Raw genomic sequence first — 14,882 nt, 5'->3', positions numbered from 1 at the left:
TTGGAATAAGAGAGCAAAGTTTACGTAAAAATCAGCCTTTTTGAGCTGCAGGTGCTCCGTCAAATAACAGATAAACGTGTAAAGGTTCACAAGTTTTAATTTGACCAAAATTTTAGTTTAATTTTAGAAAAAAATCATAGAATTAAAGCTTATTTTAATCATTTCTAAAAAGAACGTGAAACAGCGAAATGGTTTCATTTTTTCTACAACACGCTAAAGAAAAGTAGAAAATAGCAATTTAAATGGTTCAAAAGCAAACTTGGTTTCAAACTTCGGCGGATGATTGTAAACGAATGTGAACGAGGAAGGTGAATAAATACTTTGATTGCTTCTATGCTAAGATGTCAAGAGGAAGTCCGCATTCCTCAGCTTTACAAAACCAAAACAACTTTTTTCACGAGAAAAATATGAGGAGTAAAGTAAGTTTGTTCAAATATAAATTAAATTTAAAATATAAAATAAAATTACATATTTTATGAGTATAGTTTTGTCGAAATTTTGTATATTTTTGAGAAAACTTGCTAACAAATAATATTTAATAAATTGATTTCTTTTAATTTATCTTTTTTTTTAATTTAGATGAAGATTGCTTTTTTTCTAATTTTAGTGATTCTATTTTACTTCAATGTTGAAGGTAGTGTATAATTTTACATATTTATGTTTTTTATTATGTTATGTATATATATATATATATTTCTTTTATACTAATAAATAGTAATAATAGTAATTAATATTAATTACATTTATGTATCTAATTATACCCTCTAATAAATGTGTATAAATGTGCTTTTCTCTTAATCATATGAATCAGCAATCGGAGTATTTAGACCAATCAAAGCTAATTGGGAAAATAAATGGGAAGATGGAAAAGAAGAAAATCTTATAAGTAAGTACAACAAGAAACTATAAAAAATATCTTTTTAAAATTCGATTATTTTTAAAACATTTCTCCTCCAAATCCTTTTAATCGTACTCTTATTTTCATTAGGAGAAAGTAGATTGTCAGAAGACCCTCATCTCGAAATTACTCAGTGGTTAAAAGATTCCAAAGTGTTAGAATATTTAAAACGACTGATAAACAGAGTTATCGAATAATTTTTAGAGCACGTTATGAGCTTCGTAGTGATGGTAATTTGAGTTCAAACCTTCGCCATCCATCTTGTGTTGAAAGAAAATCTATTCGCAATCTTTAGTATTTTTATTAACGTTTTATGTCTAAAATGCACGATGAAAAATTTTAAAATTCGTTTTCTGATGTTAAAAATAAAGAATGTTAACTTGCAGTGTTTTAACATAACATATCAGTTATTTTAAGCCCTGACAGAGTAAAAGAATAAGAGCAATTTTTCCTTGAATCTCAAGAGCATACATTTGAACTTCTGTTATGATTAGAAATGTTTTGACAATGCAATCATTAAAAGAGTACACCAATTGCATTCCTAAAATAGAATTTGCTGACCTAAGTAGTGGCACTCGTAATCTTAATTGGTACTTGTTATTAGAGAAAAAAAATTTAAAACAATGATCGACAATTAAATGAAACTGGGGTATTATAAGTTTGACTTAAATTTATTAGAACCAGGGAGAGCTTTTGAGTTAATTTCGCTTACCAATTTTAACAGATCAACATTTTTTAACATAAATATTGGAACTTATTTTTTATGTTAAAAATGTTGATCTGAAAAAAAAGGGTAAAAATCAGGAGAGAAAAATATTTCTGAAAGATTTCTTCTTGAAAATAAACTCTGAATAAAAATACATATCTGTTAAACAAATGAAAGTATAAAAATCTGAGTTCCATAAAATATAAACATAACTTTTGCATTTTCTTTTTAATACACACGCACATAACATACAAACGCGTGTACACAGGCGAACAAACAAACGCACGTAGAAAACACACCAACACGCACAAAACACGGGCGAACAAAATGTATGCATTATATATATATACATATATGGAGAACTAAAGACGACAACGACATCACTGTGTGAGATATATAAAAGAACGATGGCTTTATCATGAACCAATCGCTTTTTGCATTAGCTGCTACAGATGTTACAGAAGAGATCAGTAACTAGTTAATCAGACTTTCTGTTTATTTTGGCTCTTTTACTAATTACATCACAACAAAGATTCTTACAAAATACTAAACAAAACATCACAGTGCTGAAATTAACGAACTCATGGAAAACAAAGTCATTAAATTACAACACAACAGCCAAAACAAGAAGCACAAAAGTAAACAACATTAATTACAAGAGTATTAACAATAACAATAGCAATCACAACAAGAAAGATGACCAAATACAAATATTTAAAAAACAACAAAAGCAAAAAAATAAACGAAGACAGTAACATCAAAAAGAACGACACTCCATTAAACAGCATTATGAGAAAATACCAGTTAAACAAACCACACTTAGAAACTGTAATCAAGAAAATTAATTACAAAAACAAAAATACTTTGGCACACAAAAATAACTGTAGATGGTAAAATCACGCCACTAAAGTAATAGCAACAGAAACGACAAAAAAAACAAACAACCAAATAACAAAAACAACCAAATAACAAAAATAAAAACAGCAAATATAGCAACAACAAATATAGCAACAGCAACTATAGCATCAACAACAAATTAAAACCAATAACAATAACAAACGTTGAGGTAAAAACAGAACACAGCTTCACCAATTATAAAACATTCACTAAACATAACAATAATACTAATACCTAGCAACAAATATACATTACACATAGCAACAAATATTCAACATACATAGCAACAAACATACAGTATATCTAAAGACAAACATATTACAGATATCAATAACTAAACACAATAGAAACAATCATAAAACAAGCATAAAAATAAACAAAATTATATTATAAATGACAACAAATTATATTATAAATGACAACAAACTACATTATACATAACAACAGTTACATTACACATAGCAACAAATGTAGATTATACATAGCAACAAAATTACATTACAAAAAATATTTATTATACATGACAACAAAAATACATTGTATATAGCAATAAATATTCAACATCATAATAACAAACACACAGTATATCTAAAAAGAAGCATACATTATAGATATCAATAGCTAAACAACACAATAGCAATATAAAACAAACACAAAAACAAACAAAACTATATTATAAGTGACGACAAATTACATTATACATAGCAACAAATGTACATTATACATAGCAACAAATGTACATTATACATAGCAACAAATGTACATTATACATAGCAACAAATACACATTATACATAACAACAAACATACATTACACATAGCAACAAATATCCATTATATAACAACAAATATATAATATAGATAATAACAAATATTCAACATACATAGTAACAAACTTATAGTATATCTAAAGATAAACATATTACAGATATCAATAACTAAACAACACAATAGCAACAAACATAAAACAAACATAAAAATGAACAAAATTATATTACAAATGACAACAAAATACATTATACATTGCAACAAAGTTACATTATACATAGCGAGAAATATACATTATACATAACAACAAACATAGATTATACATAACAACAAATATACCTTATACATAGACACTAATATGTATTATACATAGCAACAAATATGCATTATACATAGCAACAAGTATACATTACACATTGCAACAAATATACATTATACATAGCAAAAAATATATTATACATTTAAACAAATATACATTATACATGGAAACAAATATTAATTACACATAACAACAAAATTACATTACAGATAGCAACAAAATTACATTATACATAGCAATAAACATACATTTACATAGCAACAAATAACATTGTACATAGCAACAAATATACATAGATAGCAACAGGATTACAACATACATACAACAAACATACCAAATACCTAGCAAGAAACACACAGTATGCATAACATGAAGTTTACATTACATACAACAACAAACATAATATACATAAAAACATGCATCACATATATAGCAAAAAACAACCACTACATCCAGTAACAAACATGTTTTTATTGACTATAAGAAGTATACAGAATAAACCTAGTAAAATTTATAACAGTCAAAAATTATACTATAACAAACATACAATATACCTAGCAAGAAATTTACATTAAAAATAGCAACAAACTTACAATATCCATAGAAACAAAACTACATTACACAGATCAACAAACATGTAATATACACAGCAACAAACAAGTAATATACACAGCAACAAACATATAATATACAAAAAAACACATATATACATAGCAAAAACTTTACTTTATGCATATGTAGCAGCAAATTTGCATTACATATAACAATAATTAACAAAATACATTTTAACAAGCATACAGTAAACCTAGCAACAAACATACACTATACATAGCTTCAAACATACACTACACATAGCAATAAGCCTACCATATAGATAGCAACAAACATACCATATACATAGCAAATCACTGATTGCCTATAGCAACAAACATACAATATACCTAACAACACACATGCACTATACACACCAACAAACCTACCATATACGTAGCAAACCATACACATTGTATATGGCAACAAACATACATACAAATTAACGTAGAGTTTACAAAATAATAGCATACTTAGCAACAAACATATGCACAACAACAAACTTAAAGCATACATAGTAACAAACTTAAAGCTTACTGAACATATAAGAATAACTTTATTATCAGAATAAGTAATTGCTGTAATTACTAAAAGTTTTTTTTTAAAACATTTTGTTGAGATAATAAAAAGCATAATTTAAAGGCAGAAAAAAACATGAGTTTAATAATGGTTGAAATGTGACATAATTATATGAAACGTATATAATTTCAATAAGGCTTATCCAACATTAATATGATATTTTCAACAACAACCTGACTTAAATAACAATCTTCTTCTATACCAACTTGCCCATAAAATAATAGTCTAACTATAAACTCAACATGGGTTGCACAATATTGACATGATTGACATAACATTTTCATGCCTTAGTTGATATCAACAGCATCAACATAGGTTAACATGAATTACAAAGCATTAACATCACAGTTTATGCATTATCACTATGGGTTACAAACCATTATTATAGAAGGAAATTACATCAATATAAAACAAAAACACAAAATAATAGATACACAGCTGGTTACAAAATCGATACACAGCGTGTTACAAAACACTAAAAAATAGTAATTAAAGTAATAAACTAATTAATTACCCTAGAAGTTTATTACAGAAGAAAAAAAAACCATAGAACAACAGATTACAATAACAAAAACAAAGGGCAACAACACCAACAACGACAGAGAACAACAAGAGAGCAGCAATACCCACAATGAAGAGCAATAAAAATTTACAGACATTGTTACAACAGATCAATATTAGGCAGCAATACAAAAAATTGAATAACAACAGTTAAAAAGAAACAAAATACACCAGCCAGAATAGTAAATTATCTGAAACTACTTAACTAACAAGATAATTAAAAGCAGTGCTATACACTAACAGTATAAGCATGTAAATGACATCAAACTAGGTTGGCCAAAGCAATAAAAAACAAACAAAAACAAAAATAAATTTATGTCAAAAGAGAACAACAGTAATTGACAAACAAATAATCTATCAACACAATAGTTTAAACGGAGCAGTATTTTTCATTAATAAAGCCGACATTAAACAATAACTAAAAATAAGGAATATTTAACATTTGAACAAACAAACAAATATTAGAGGAACATCAACAATGATGCAGGATACAACAATATAACAAATATTGAAAGGATTAAACTAAACACAAATCTTTAACCAGAAGCAATATAAACAAAATCACAACAGACAACAATTTTAAAACGAAAAACACCAATAAGCAACAAAAGCTGTAAACTAGTTTACCTCAATGATACAATTAAAACCAATTATCACAAAACATGTAGAAAAAAGAAAAATTTAACAGAAAGTTGTGATTAACTGTAATGATCCTTCCTAATACTTTTATTACCCATAAAATCACCTGAAAGCAATTATAAAGCCACCATGCAGATTAAATTGCCGCAAAAAATTCATGTTTGTTGACTACATTTGAAGAAGAAACATCAACACAACAACAACTATCAAACAAATAAATACTCATTAGAATTAATGATATTGCAGGTTTGGCTTACAAACATTATTTATACCATATCTTTTCCTTTAATATTTTAGTAAAAATAGCAAAATAAATATTCATAGTCATCTATAAATAAAAAAACAGTTTTCTGCTGTTGTATGAAAGGACTTCGATACTTAAGGATATAAAGCTTTCCAAGCAGAATAACCACCTTTTAAGCTTTTGGCACTAAAATTAAATAAAATACCTAAGCATTAGATATAAATATTGATAACATATTAGTATTATATACCATTACATAAATGTTATATATAAATAATGATATTATATTAGTATTATATTCTATAAGTATTAGATTTAAATACTGATATTATATTAGTATTATATTATATTCTATAAGTATTTATCAAGTAAGCTATTAAGTAAGTTAATAAGTATTATATTATATAAGTATTTGTTATATTATAGTATATAAGATATAAATATTGAAGGATCTTTGATCCAGAAAAAGACATAATATACTTAGTAATTTAATAAATACTTAAAAAATATGTTTTTATTTAATTACATCAACTAAATTACAACTTTTTTCATGCTAAATCCCAGCATTTTTTGCAATTACACAACATCACACCAGCTACAGTTTTTGTAGTTTTCATATATACATCATTTTTTGTAAAAATAATTTTTTTTTATTTACTGCAATAAGTCACTCTTTGTAATTTTTTGTGCAATTTTGTATATGAATGGTGTGAAATGATTTTTATAACCCTTACTAGCTGAAGTTGTGATAACAAATGTGCTAATACTAAAATAAAAAAAACAAACCCACCATTTGTAACCATTTTGTTTTGCTATGTAAAGAGCATGAGCACTACGCACACCAGATTTGCAGTGGAATACAATACGGCAGTCATTTGTAAGAGGTTTATCATAGTGGTATATATTAAGAAATTCTTCAGGAGATAGCTTCAATGCACTATCAATCTTACTAACTGAAATAAAACATGACACATTTATTTTTATAATCCAATTTGAAGAGTTTACTCAATAAAAGTTAGAAAGAAAGTTGATTCTAACCTGGTATGTTTACTGAGTGAGCAATTCTACCTTCTAATTTAATTTCCCAAGGTTCACGCACATCAATCAATGGAATTTCATTGTTTTGAAGCCTTATCAGCAACTCTTCTGGTGTAATCAAATCTACATCATCTGTTGTATTTCCTTGTGTTGTTGTATTTTCAGGCAGTTGTTTAGCTGTTGTAGTAGAAGTAGTTGTTGTTGTTGCTAGTGTAGTTGTTGGTGTAGTTGTTGTAGTTGTTGTAATTGTTGTAGTTGGTGGCAAAGTTGTTGTTGTCTGTGTGGTTTTTGTTGTTGTTGATGCTGTTGTTGTTGCAGCTGGTGTAGTGGTTGGGAGCGAGGTTGTAGAAAGAATAGCATTTTCTGAAACTATATTAGTTTGTCATTTTTTGACACCTTTCAAATTAAGAGAATTTCATTCATAAACAACATACATCAACAAAATGGATCAATATTTAAGCTTACCTATAACATGGCAATGCTGAACAAATGTATCATTTTCACAAGTATTATGCTCAGCTATGTAAGTAAGTCCAGCTGCACAAATTTCTATTTCTGCAATTCCTTTCAAACATTTAATAAAGCTATGACAGTCCCAAGGATTTCTATAAGCACCATTTGGGCGATATACACAAAAATTGCCTACAAAAGAAAACTTTAGGTTATAAAAATCATATATATTTATATATTATATGGAAAAGCAATTGACTGCTTAATGCTACAAAGTGATATATTAAACTATATGGTCACTTTGTAGCATTAAGTAGTAAATTATAAAAAGAAAACAAAAGACAAAAATAAATTTCAAAAATCATTAGGTAAGTGGAAGTAACTAGTTTACTCAAAAAGTAAAATTCTTTAAGGAATTTTTACAATTACTTTTTTCAGCTGTTTTCATTTGTCTACCTTTATTTATACTTGTGGGTGTATCACAAGCTTTTAAAACAGGATTATAGATTTGACTTTGATTGCAATGAACAACTGTTTTGCTGCCATTGTTACAAACCAAATAGGAAAAGCAATCTCGAGAGCAGTGTTTACCATCTGTTAAACCAACGCAAGATTCTTCTGAGCTTTTTTCATCTAACAATTTGTTGCTATTTACATCTTAAATTTAAAAATGTTAATAATATATACATGCAATATTAACATTAATACATAACAAAAATATTTAACAAAATTTCAAATATAAATAACTAATAATAGCATTACTGTTAAAATATATTAAAACACAACATTTATATTGAGCATTACTATAAATGCTGTGTTTTAGAATATATATAACTGCAAAATTGTTTTAAAAACCCTATAGACACACAAACTTTAAAAAAACTCATTTACATTTTAACAAACATTGTTTATTATGCAATTTAAAGATTTAATTTATATTAAAGTCTATTTGTTAAACTTGGTTAAATCAGAAGCCATGTAATTATATTAATTTTATCTATTGTAAAAATTTTAACCGAAATTTCTTCAATATTTCTATGTTTGTTCTTATTCTTTAAATTTTTTAAATAATCAAAAAATTGTTTGAAACTTAAACATTAAATAGCATAAAAGGTGAACTTATTTGATAAAATCAAAGTATATACATATTACTCACTTTCTTTAACATCGATTACAGTTGGATGTTGAACTATAGGATGATCCAACGTTGAAGAGGTGTTAATCCCAGATTTACCTAAAATTTCAAAACAATGTTATTTAATATTATGTCATCTGAAATTTAGATCAAAGTTATATGAATGTAAAACAAAATTTATATATGATTATGCTTTTATCAGAAAAATTTATGAATTTATGATTAGTAACAAAATTTGAAAAATTTTTTAATTAAACATATAATATGAATATATATATAATGATTTGAACCACTTTTTTATTATTATATTTATATAAAATTTTATATATATTTATTAGTAATTAAAAAGTTGTTAAAAAAAAATTTCAAACCTAATAAAAGAGCATAATATAAGGAAGTTTTTTTTTAAACCACCTTAATATGCAAAGTTAAACAAACCTTACCTAGTATGTAACAATATTGAGAAAATGTGGCATTATTGCATGAATTTGATACAGCATCATATTTTAAACCTTCCTCACATTGCTCCTCATGTGTCCAACCTTTTACACATTGAATAAATTTAGCACAATCCCATGGATTTCTGTATGGGCCATCAGGACGCTCATAACAAAAGTTATCTAAAAAATTGTAAGAAATGAGCAATTAATATAACTAATAGTAATGACTACCATATATACCTTGTATAAGTTTAGACTTTAGAAGAGGTCAAAAAAGTGACCTTGAATTATACACTGAATCAACTTATTTACCCCATGAAAACTTCTTTTTCTAAATTAAACTTTTAAATCAAAAGAAAAGAAAATAGTTATTTTATATTTATTAATTTACTTATACACAAGATTAACACATAGATTGTTGTTTATGATACATTTTGAACTTTCAAACTTGAAAGCTTGGTAAAAAAGTATTTGCAGTAAACTCCTAACATTCCATTCTTACAGGTGAATGAGAATACTTGTTTATCTTTACTTGCAGATTTTGATTAACAAAACTTTTTTATTGCTTTAATGTATAACAGCAAATTATCAAATAGGCAAATTTTAAGTAACTTCATTACCTTTTGTTACTTCATAGCTTGGTACACACTTTTTAGCACCATTATGATATACTTGATCACGAGGACATGCAAGAAGAATTTTCTCTCCATTATTGCAGACCATGAAAGCAAAGCAATCTCTGACACAATGTCTTCCATTTTCTAGATTTTCACATGTCTCTTCTGCATTTGGGTAATGTGCCACTAGTAAGATAAGAGAACAAATAGTCAAAAATGCAGATAACACTTAGTAAAGTTTCTTACTTATTAACCAATTTTACAGTGCATATATAGTTCATATTACTGCTAAAGTTTAAGGGTACTTTAAAAAGTAATGATTCAATATCTATAGACTCAATATCAAGCAGTTGATGGCTAATGCTTAAGACTTAATTCATGAAAAAGTGACATTAAATTTTAACTTTATTTTATAATCAACTATAACTCTAAAGACACATTTGTAAGATCTATATAAAAAAATCAACAGTATCCAGAAAAATCGCAGGGCCCTATCATGAAACGAGCATTATCACAGTATACCAGGTATAAAGTATGATAAGAAGTTCATGTGTATTCTTACATTCGGCTCTAAATCTTGCATAAGTGGTTTTTATATTGAATATAATTTTATTTTTTTTGTTCGTATGTTCTGAAACTGAGTTAAAGTTTTTACGTTATTTTATTCAAGTTAATTCATAAGTTATATAAATAAAAATGAACTTATTTAGTTATGTCTATTGTTTTTGTTTTTAAATTTAAGATTGAGGCTCTTCGAGGCAATCTAAAAACTAAAAATGATTAGTAGCGATATTTTGACGACGGTATTGGAACCCCAGAATTATAATTGATAGCTCCATGGCTTTTGACCAGGTTAGCGGTTGATGGATCATGATAGACACTCTAAAAAATTTATGAATAATAGACACAAAATTTTTTTAAGTCCATCTTATCGGGTATAACACTAGAAGCCTCCATTGTGTTGAAAATCAAAAAATTAAAATTAAGTTTTTAGGGCTCTTTTTCTTAAAATGGATTTTTTTCAACCAAATTTATTCTGTATAATACTCTTTAATAACAATAATATCTTTAAAAAGTATGTAAAATGGCATAAAATTTTTATAATTTGATCATTTCTTTCAAGAAAATACCATTTTAGAAAATAAAAATTTTATACTTCTTCACACTTTCATCTAATTTTTATGCTGATGGTCTTTTTTTCTTTTTCTTTTTTTTCTGTCATTTACAGTTTTTTTTATATAAAACCTAATCTTCCTTTTTGTTTTTTTATATGAAACCTTTTCTTTCTTTTCGTTTTTTTTTTTTTTTTTTTTCTTTTCACTTTTCTAGATATACTGAAAGAAATAAAAATGCTTCATTTTACATGAAATCGTTGCCAAACTAGAAAGTAAGTTTTTTTTGGCCTTTAAAGTCTTGACCGACAATTTACGTCAACCATCATAAAGTTTGACCGACAATTAACGCCAACTATCATAAAGTGAATTCAAGAACATGTTTTAAGTGCAAGACAAATTTGTCAAGGGAAAACACATCGAGAAGTTGCAACAGTTGTTTAACTTTTCATGAACCATTTTGCCAAAGTTTAATCGCTTTCACCAATATACTTGTTTAATGTGCATGAACGCTCGGCAACAGCAAGTAAAAAACAAAAGAGGCCGACCTGTCAACTTCAATCCAAAGAAGCGTCTTCTTTGAAAACCCCACCATTTGTAGAGAAACAGCATCGACGATGGCTTTCAGTTACTAAAAAGGGGACGAGCCACATTTGCACTCCAAGCACATAAACCCAAAATCAAAGCACTCGCAGAGAATTCCTAAAGCAAGGAGAAAGAATTGCAAATCTGATCATCAAAAACAAACAAGCTTCTGATGACACAATCAGTTTTTCGGCCCATTACTGCCTGTAATTTAAGTGCACGCAAGCAATCGTGTAAAGTGGTGGAAAGAATTGATATTACTTAGTTTTCTTGCATTAATGACTTTTAAACTCGAAATTTTTGTAAATATGATTTGAGCGTTATTTTTAAGACGGTATTTGAGGTATTTGGATGATGATCAACTAAATTATTTAGGTGGAAATTTTGTAGAGGAGAATTCTTGCCAGAAGATAAAATGTAAAATTACAGCGTGTTCGCTGCGAGAAAACAACTCTTCAAATTATGCCAAGCTCCTCATCAAACATTCAGAAAAACAAATCAAGTCTTCTCACTTGAAGAAATTCGATAAGCATCCAACAGGCGACAGCCTTGTCAAACACTAACACAAGGAAACTTACATCGTATCTAAATAGCTTATACCAAAAGATAGTGGTCTTGATGCCTACTTTTAGAAAAATGTTTCTTCTGCAAGAAAATAATTGGAGAAATTCCGTATCTAAATATTTTGATAGCAAATTAAGTTAAGAAGAGAGGATTCTTGTTCTTTGAGAAGATCTGAAGTCTAGGTTTCTTTCATTACATTTCTTGTCAAAGTGAGCAAGGATAGCAGAGGTAGCTTTTTCAAAACCTTTCTGGGATTTGTCAACACCAACGAAGAAAAAAGTAACGCAAGAAAAAAAAAAATCATTTCCGAAATTTGACTCAAAAAGCTTGATTGTCTGGAGTGAAAAAACGTTTTAAAAATGAGATTGTTGCAGAAGTCTTTCATTTATTTGACAATTCTCTAGAAAAAAATTTCTTTAACTCTATTAATCAGCCAATTCTAACTTAAGATGAAAGTATAAGCATTTTGGAGATCTTATCTCCACCAGAACGTCATTTGCTTCTTAGTGTTGCGAATAATCTCTATTCCATTTTGAAAAACGTTCGGTCCATGACAGAGGTTTGGCCAAAAGCAACTCACATCAAACCAGTCGTCTATCACTGGGCTCGTTTCAGTGGTGAAAAGTTATCTTGATCACATCGAAAATGCACATTATTTTCCAACATGCTGGAGAGTTCATTAAGTTTAAGGGAAAATTTTTGCATTTGTACTAGTGTAAACATTCACCTTGTTTGTCATTCGTTTTCTAAGATTAAGGGAAGGGGGAGGGGGAATCGAAATGAGAATACCAAAAATGTATTTTTAAAAACATTTATTAACTAAAGAAAAAGGAAAAAAAAAAATTTTTAGATTTTTGAAAGATATTTTAACAAAAAATCAGATGAAAGAAAAAATTCACTGTAGAGAACAAAGATGTGGTAATTCGTTAACGTAGTTTCTAAATATTTAGACAAAAAAAATTTTAAATATTTTAACATTGATAAAGTTTAAAAAGAATTAACATTGATAAAATTTTAAAAGATTTACAAGTGGTAATTAGCTAAAATTGATAGGATACATAAAGGGATACAAAAATTGAAAGGATACATAAACGTTGCTAACGCAGATGCTCCTGATTATTGAGAAGATTACGCATCAAATAAATTGTAAAAAATCTTTAAACTTAAAAGAGCTTTTTTCATTCTTGCTTTTGTATTTTTAGTTTCAAGTGATGTTAGTTTCATAAGAACTATATATGTATTTATATATTTTAGTTTTAGCAAGTTTTGTTAAAGAAATTTTTTAAAACTTAAATATTCCTTTTTTATTTCTAATTAATTTACATTGTAACATTATAAAGTTATAATTAAAGTAAATATTTGGAGTAATATTGTTGGTAAAGTTGCTGTTGAAAATAAACAAATGGAACATTTTATCTACATAAATAACATTGGTGTAGTTTTTTTTTTAAAGTGAAATTATCGTTTTATACTTAAATTTAGTAATTTTTAAAGAAAATGAACTTTTTACCCAGACCTCGTGGTGCAATTTCAATTAACTTTAAACTACTAACTATCAAACAAATTAGAACCATTTTGTATTTAAGCTTAGTGATTTTTATTTAAAAGAAATGAACTTCTTACCCAGACCTTGTGGTGCAACTTCTACTAACTTTAAACTACTAATTATCAAACAAATCAGAATCATTTTATTTTACGCCATACCACGGGCACATTACTCAAATAAAACATTTAATTAGCAGCAATTTAATCAGAACTTTTAAAAAATTTAGTTCACTTTTTGCTACTAATTAAATTTCCCTTCGCGTTTCCATGCTCTGCAAATTGATTAGACTGTTTGAGTTCGCGCTTTTGCTGTTAGAAAGCATACCGAAAGAGTGAGCGAGATCTGAATTAGAGATCTGACTTAATGTTCAGGTGCATCGAGATGAATGATAAATTGTTTTTGTTGTGCTACCCTAGTATTAACAGCTTTTTTTTAAGTAATTGTAAACTAACACGAACTGTTACAAATGAATTAACGTCATTAGGTAACAAAGTTATTTGCGGATTTTAACGCGTGGTTTTGTTTCTTACAATAAATTTGATGAGTTTTTACTTAAGTAACAGTTGTGGTCGGTGCGCTCTTCTAAGGATTCACCTAGGATCTCTTTAAAACTCCTTGATAAATAAAACTTTTAAATCAGAAGGATACAACAGCTTTGTTTTAATTTTTTAGTTCTAAAAAATCTTCAAAATTTTTATTGTTTCTACCTCGGTCAAAACCTTTCAGGTCAACTATTATAAAATTACGTATAATGTTTTCAAACGTTAGCTAACGCGTAAAGGTTTTTTCTTGAGACAATTACATGTAATAGTCTCAAGAAAACGCTTACTTGAAAGTTTAGGCACCATCGCATCTATACCATCGCATTTTCAAGATTCGATTCAATTTATACATTGAAACGAATCTTGAAAATACGATGGTATAGAGCGTGCCTAAACTTTCAAATAAGCGTTGGCGTTTGATTTTTCGAATGAATAAAATACCAAGTTTCAATATCAGTCTTTTAAGGTGCATAGAATTTTGTAAAGTTCTTTAAAATAGCAATCCATATGCGTTTAAAACAGCAGATTTTTTTTGGTGATATGAGTTTACTTTTATACATAACTTTGTTATTTTAAAACTTGTAATGAAAATAACGATTTTAATCGAATAAAAATTTTGCCCAACTGTCAAGAAGGAATGAAATAAAATAAC

General features: G+C 27.4%; 2 protein-coding genes across 3 annotated transcripts; one reads left to right on the top strand and one right to left on the bottom strand.

Moving 5' to 3' along the window:
- The first annotated feature begins 215 nt into the window (after nucleotides 1-215).
- LOC149882196 (uncharacterized) lies at nucleotides 216-1,221 on the top strand. Of its 2 annotated transcripts, none has more exons than XM_090067294.1 (4): nucleotides 216-419; nucleotides 580-634; nucleotides 812-886; nucleotides 989-1,221. In XM_090067294.1, exons 1-4 carry the CDS (start codon nucleotides 342-344, stop codon nucleotides 1,093-1,095), a joined length of 315 nt encoding a protein of 104 aa, XP_089923420.1. In that variant the 5' UTR covers nucleotides 216-341; the 3' UTR covers nucleotides 1,096-1,221. The 2 variants fall into 2 exon arrangements, with proteins under 2 accessions (XP_089923420.1, XP_089923421.1); XM_090067295.1 differs by having other exon boundaries at nucleotides 316-419; nucleotides 608-634.
- Nucleotides 1,222-4,038: 2,817 nt separating this feature from the next.
- On the bottom strand, nucleotides 4,039-14,003 carry LOC145191025 (chondroitin proteoglycan 2-like). The gene is made up of 9 exons (XM_090067288.1): nucleotides 13,766-14,003; nucleotides 9,885-10,067; nucleotides 9,268-9,444; nucleotides 8,846-8,923; nucleotides 8,146-8,346; nucleotides 7,705-7,881; nucleotides 7,240-7,608; nucleotides 6,992-7,154; nucleotides 4,039-6,387 (listed from the first exon to the last, which is right to left on the bottom strand). The coding sequence occupies exons 1-9, from the start codon at nucleotides 13,827-13,829 to the stop codon at nucleotides 6,336-6,338; spliced, it is 1,464 nt and encodes a 487-aa protein (XP_089923414.1). The 5' UTR covers nucleotides 13,830-14,003; the 3' UTR covers nucleotides 4,039-6,335.
- Between the last annotated feature and the right edge of the window lie 879 nt (nucleotides 14,004-14,882).

Source organism: Hydra viridissima, unplaced genomic scaffold, assembly GCF_058129835.1.
Source record: "Hydra viridissima isolate aposymbiotic clone 2 unplaced genomic scaffold, HvirCarnegie_v1 scaffold_11, whole genome shotgun sequence".
NCBI classification, from domain to species: Eukaryota; Metazoa; Cnidaria; class Hydrozoa; order Anthoathecata; family Hydridae; genus Hydra; species Hydra viridissima.
The sequence above is the reverse complement of the archived record's forward strand: the minus strand, read 5'-3'. Positions and strand labels throughout refer to the sequence as shown.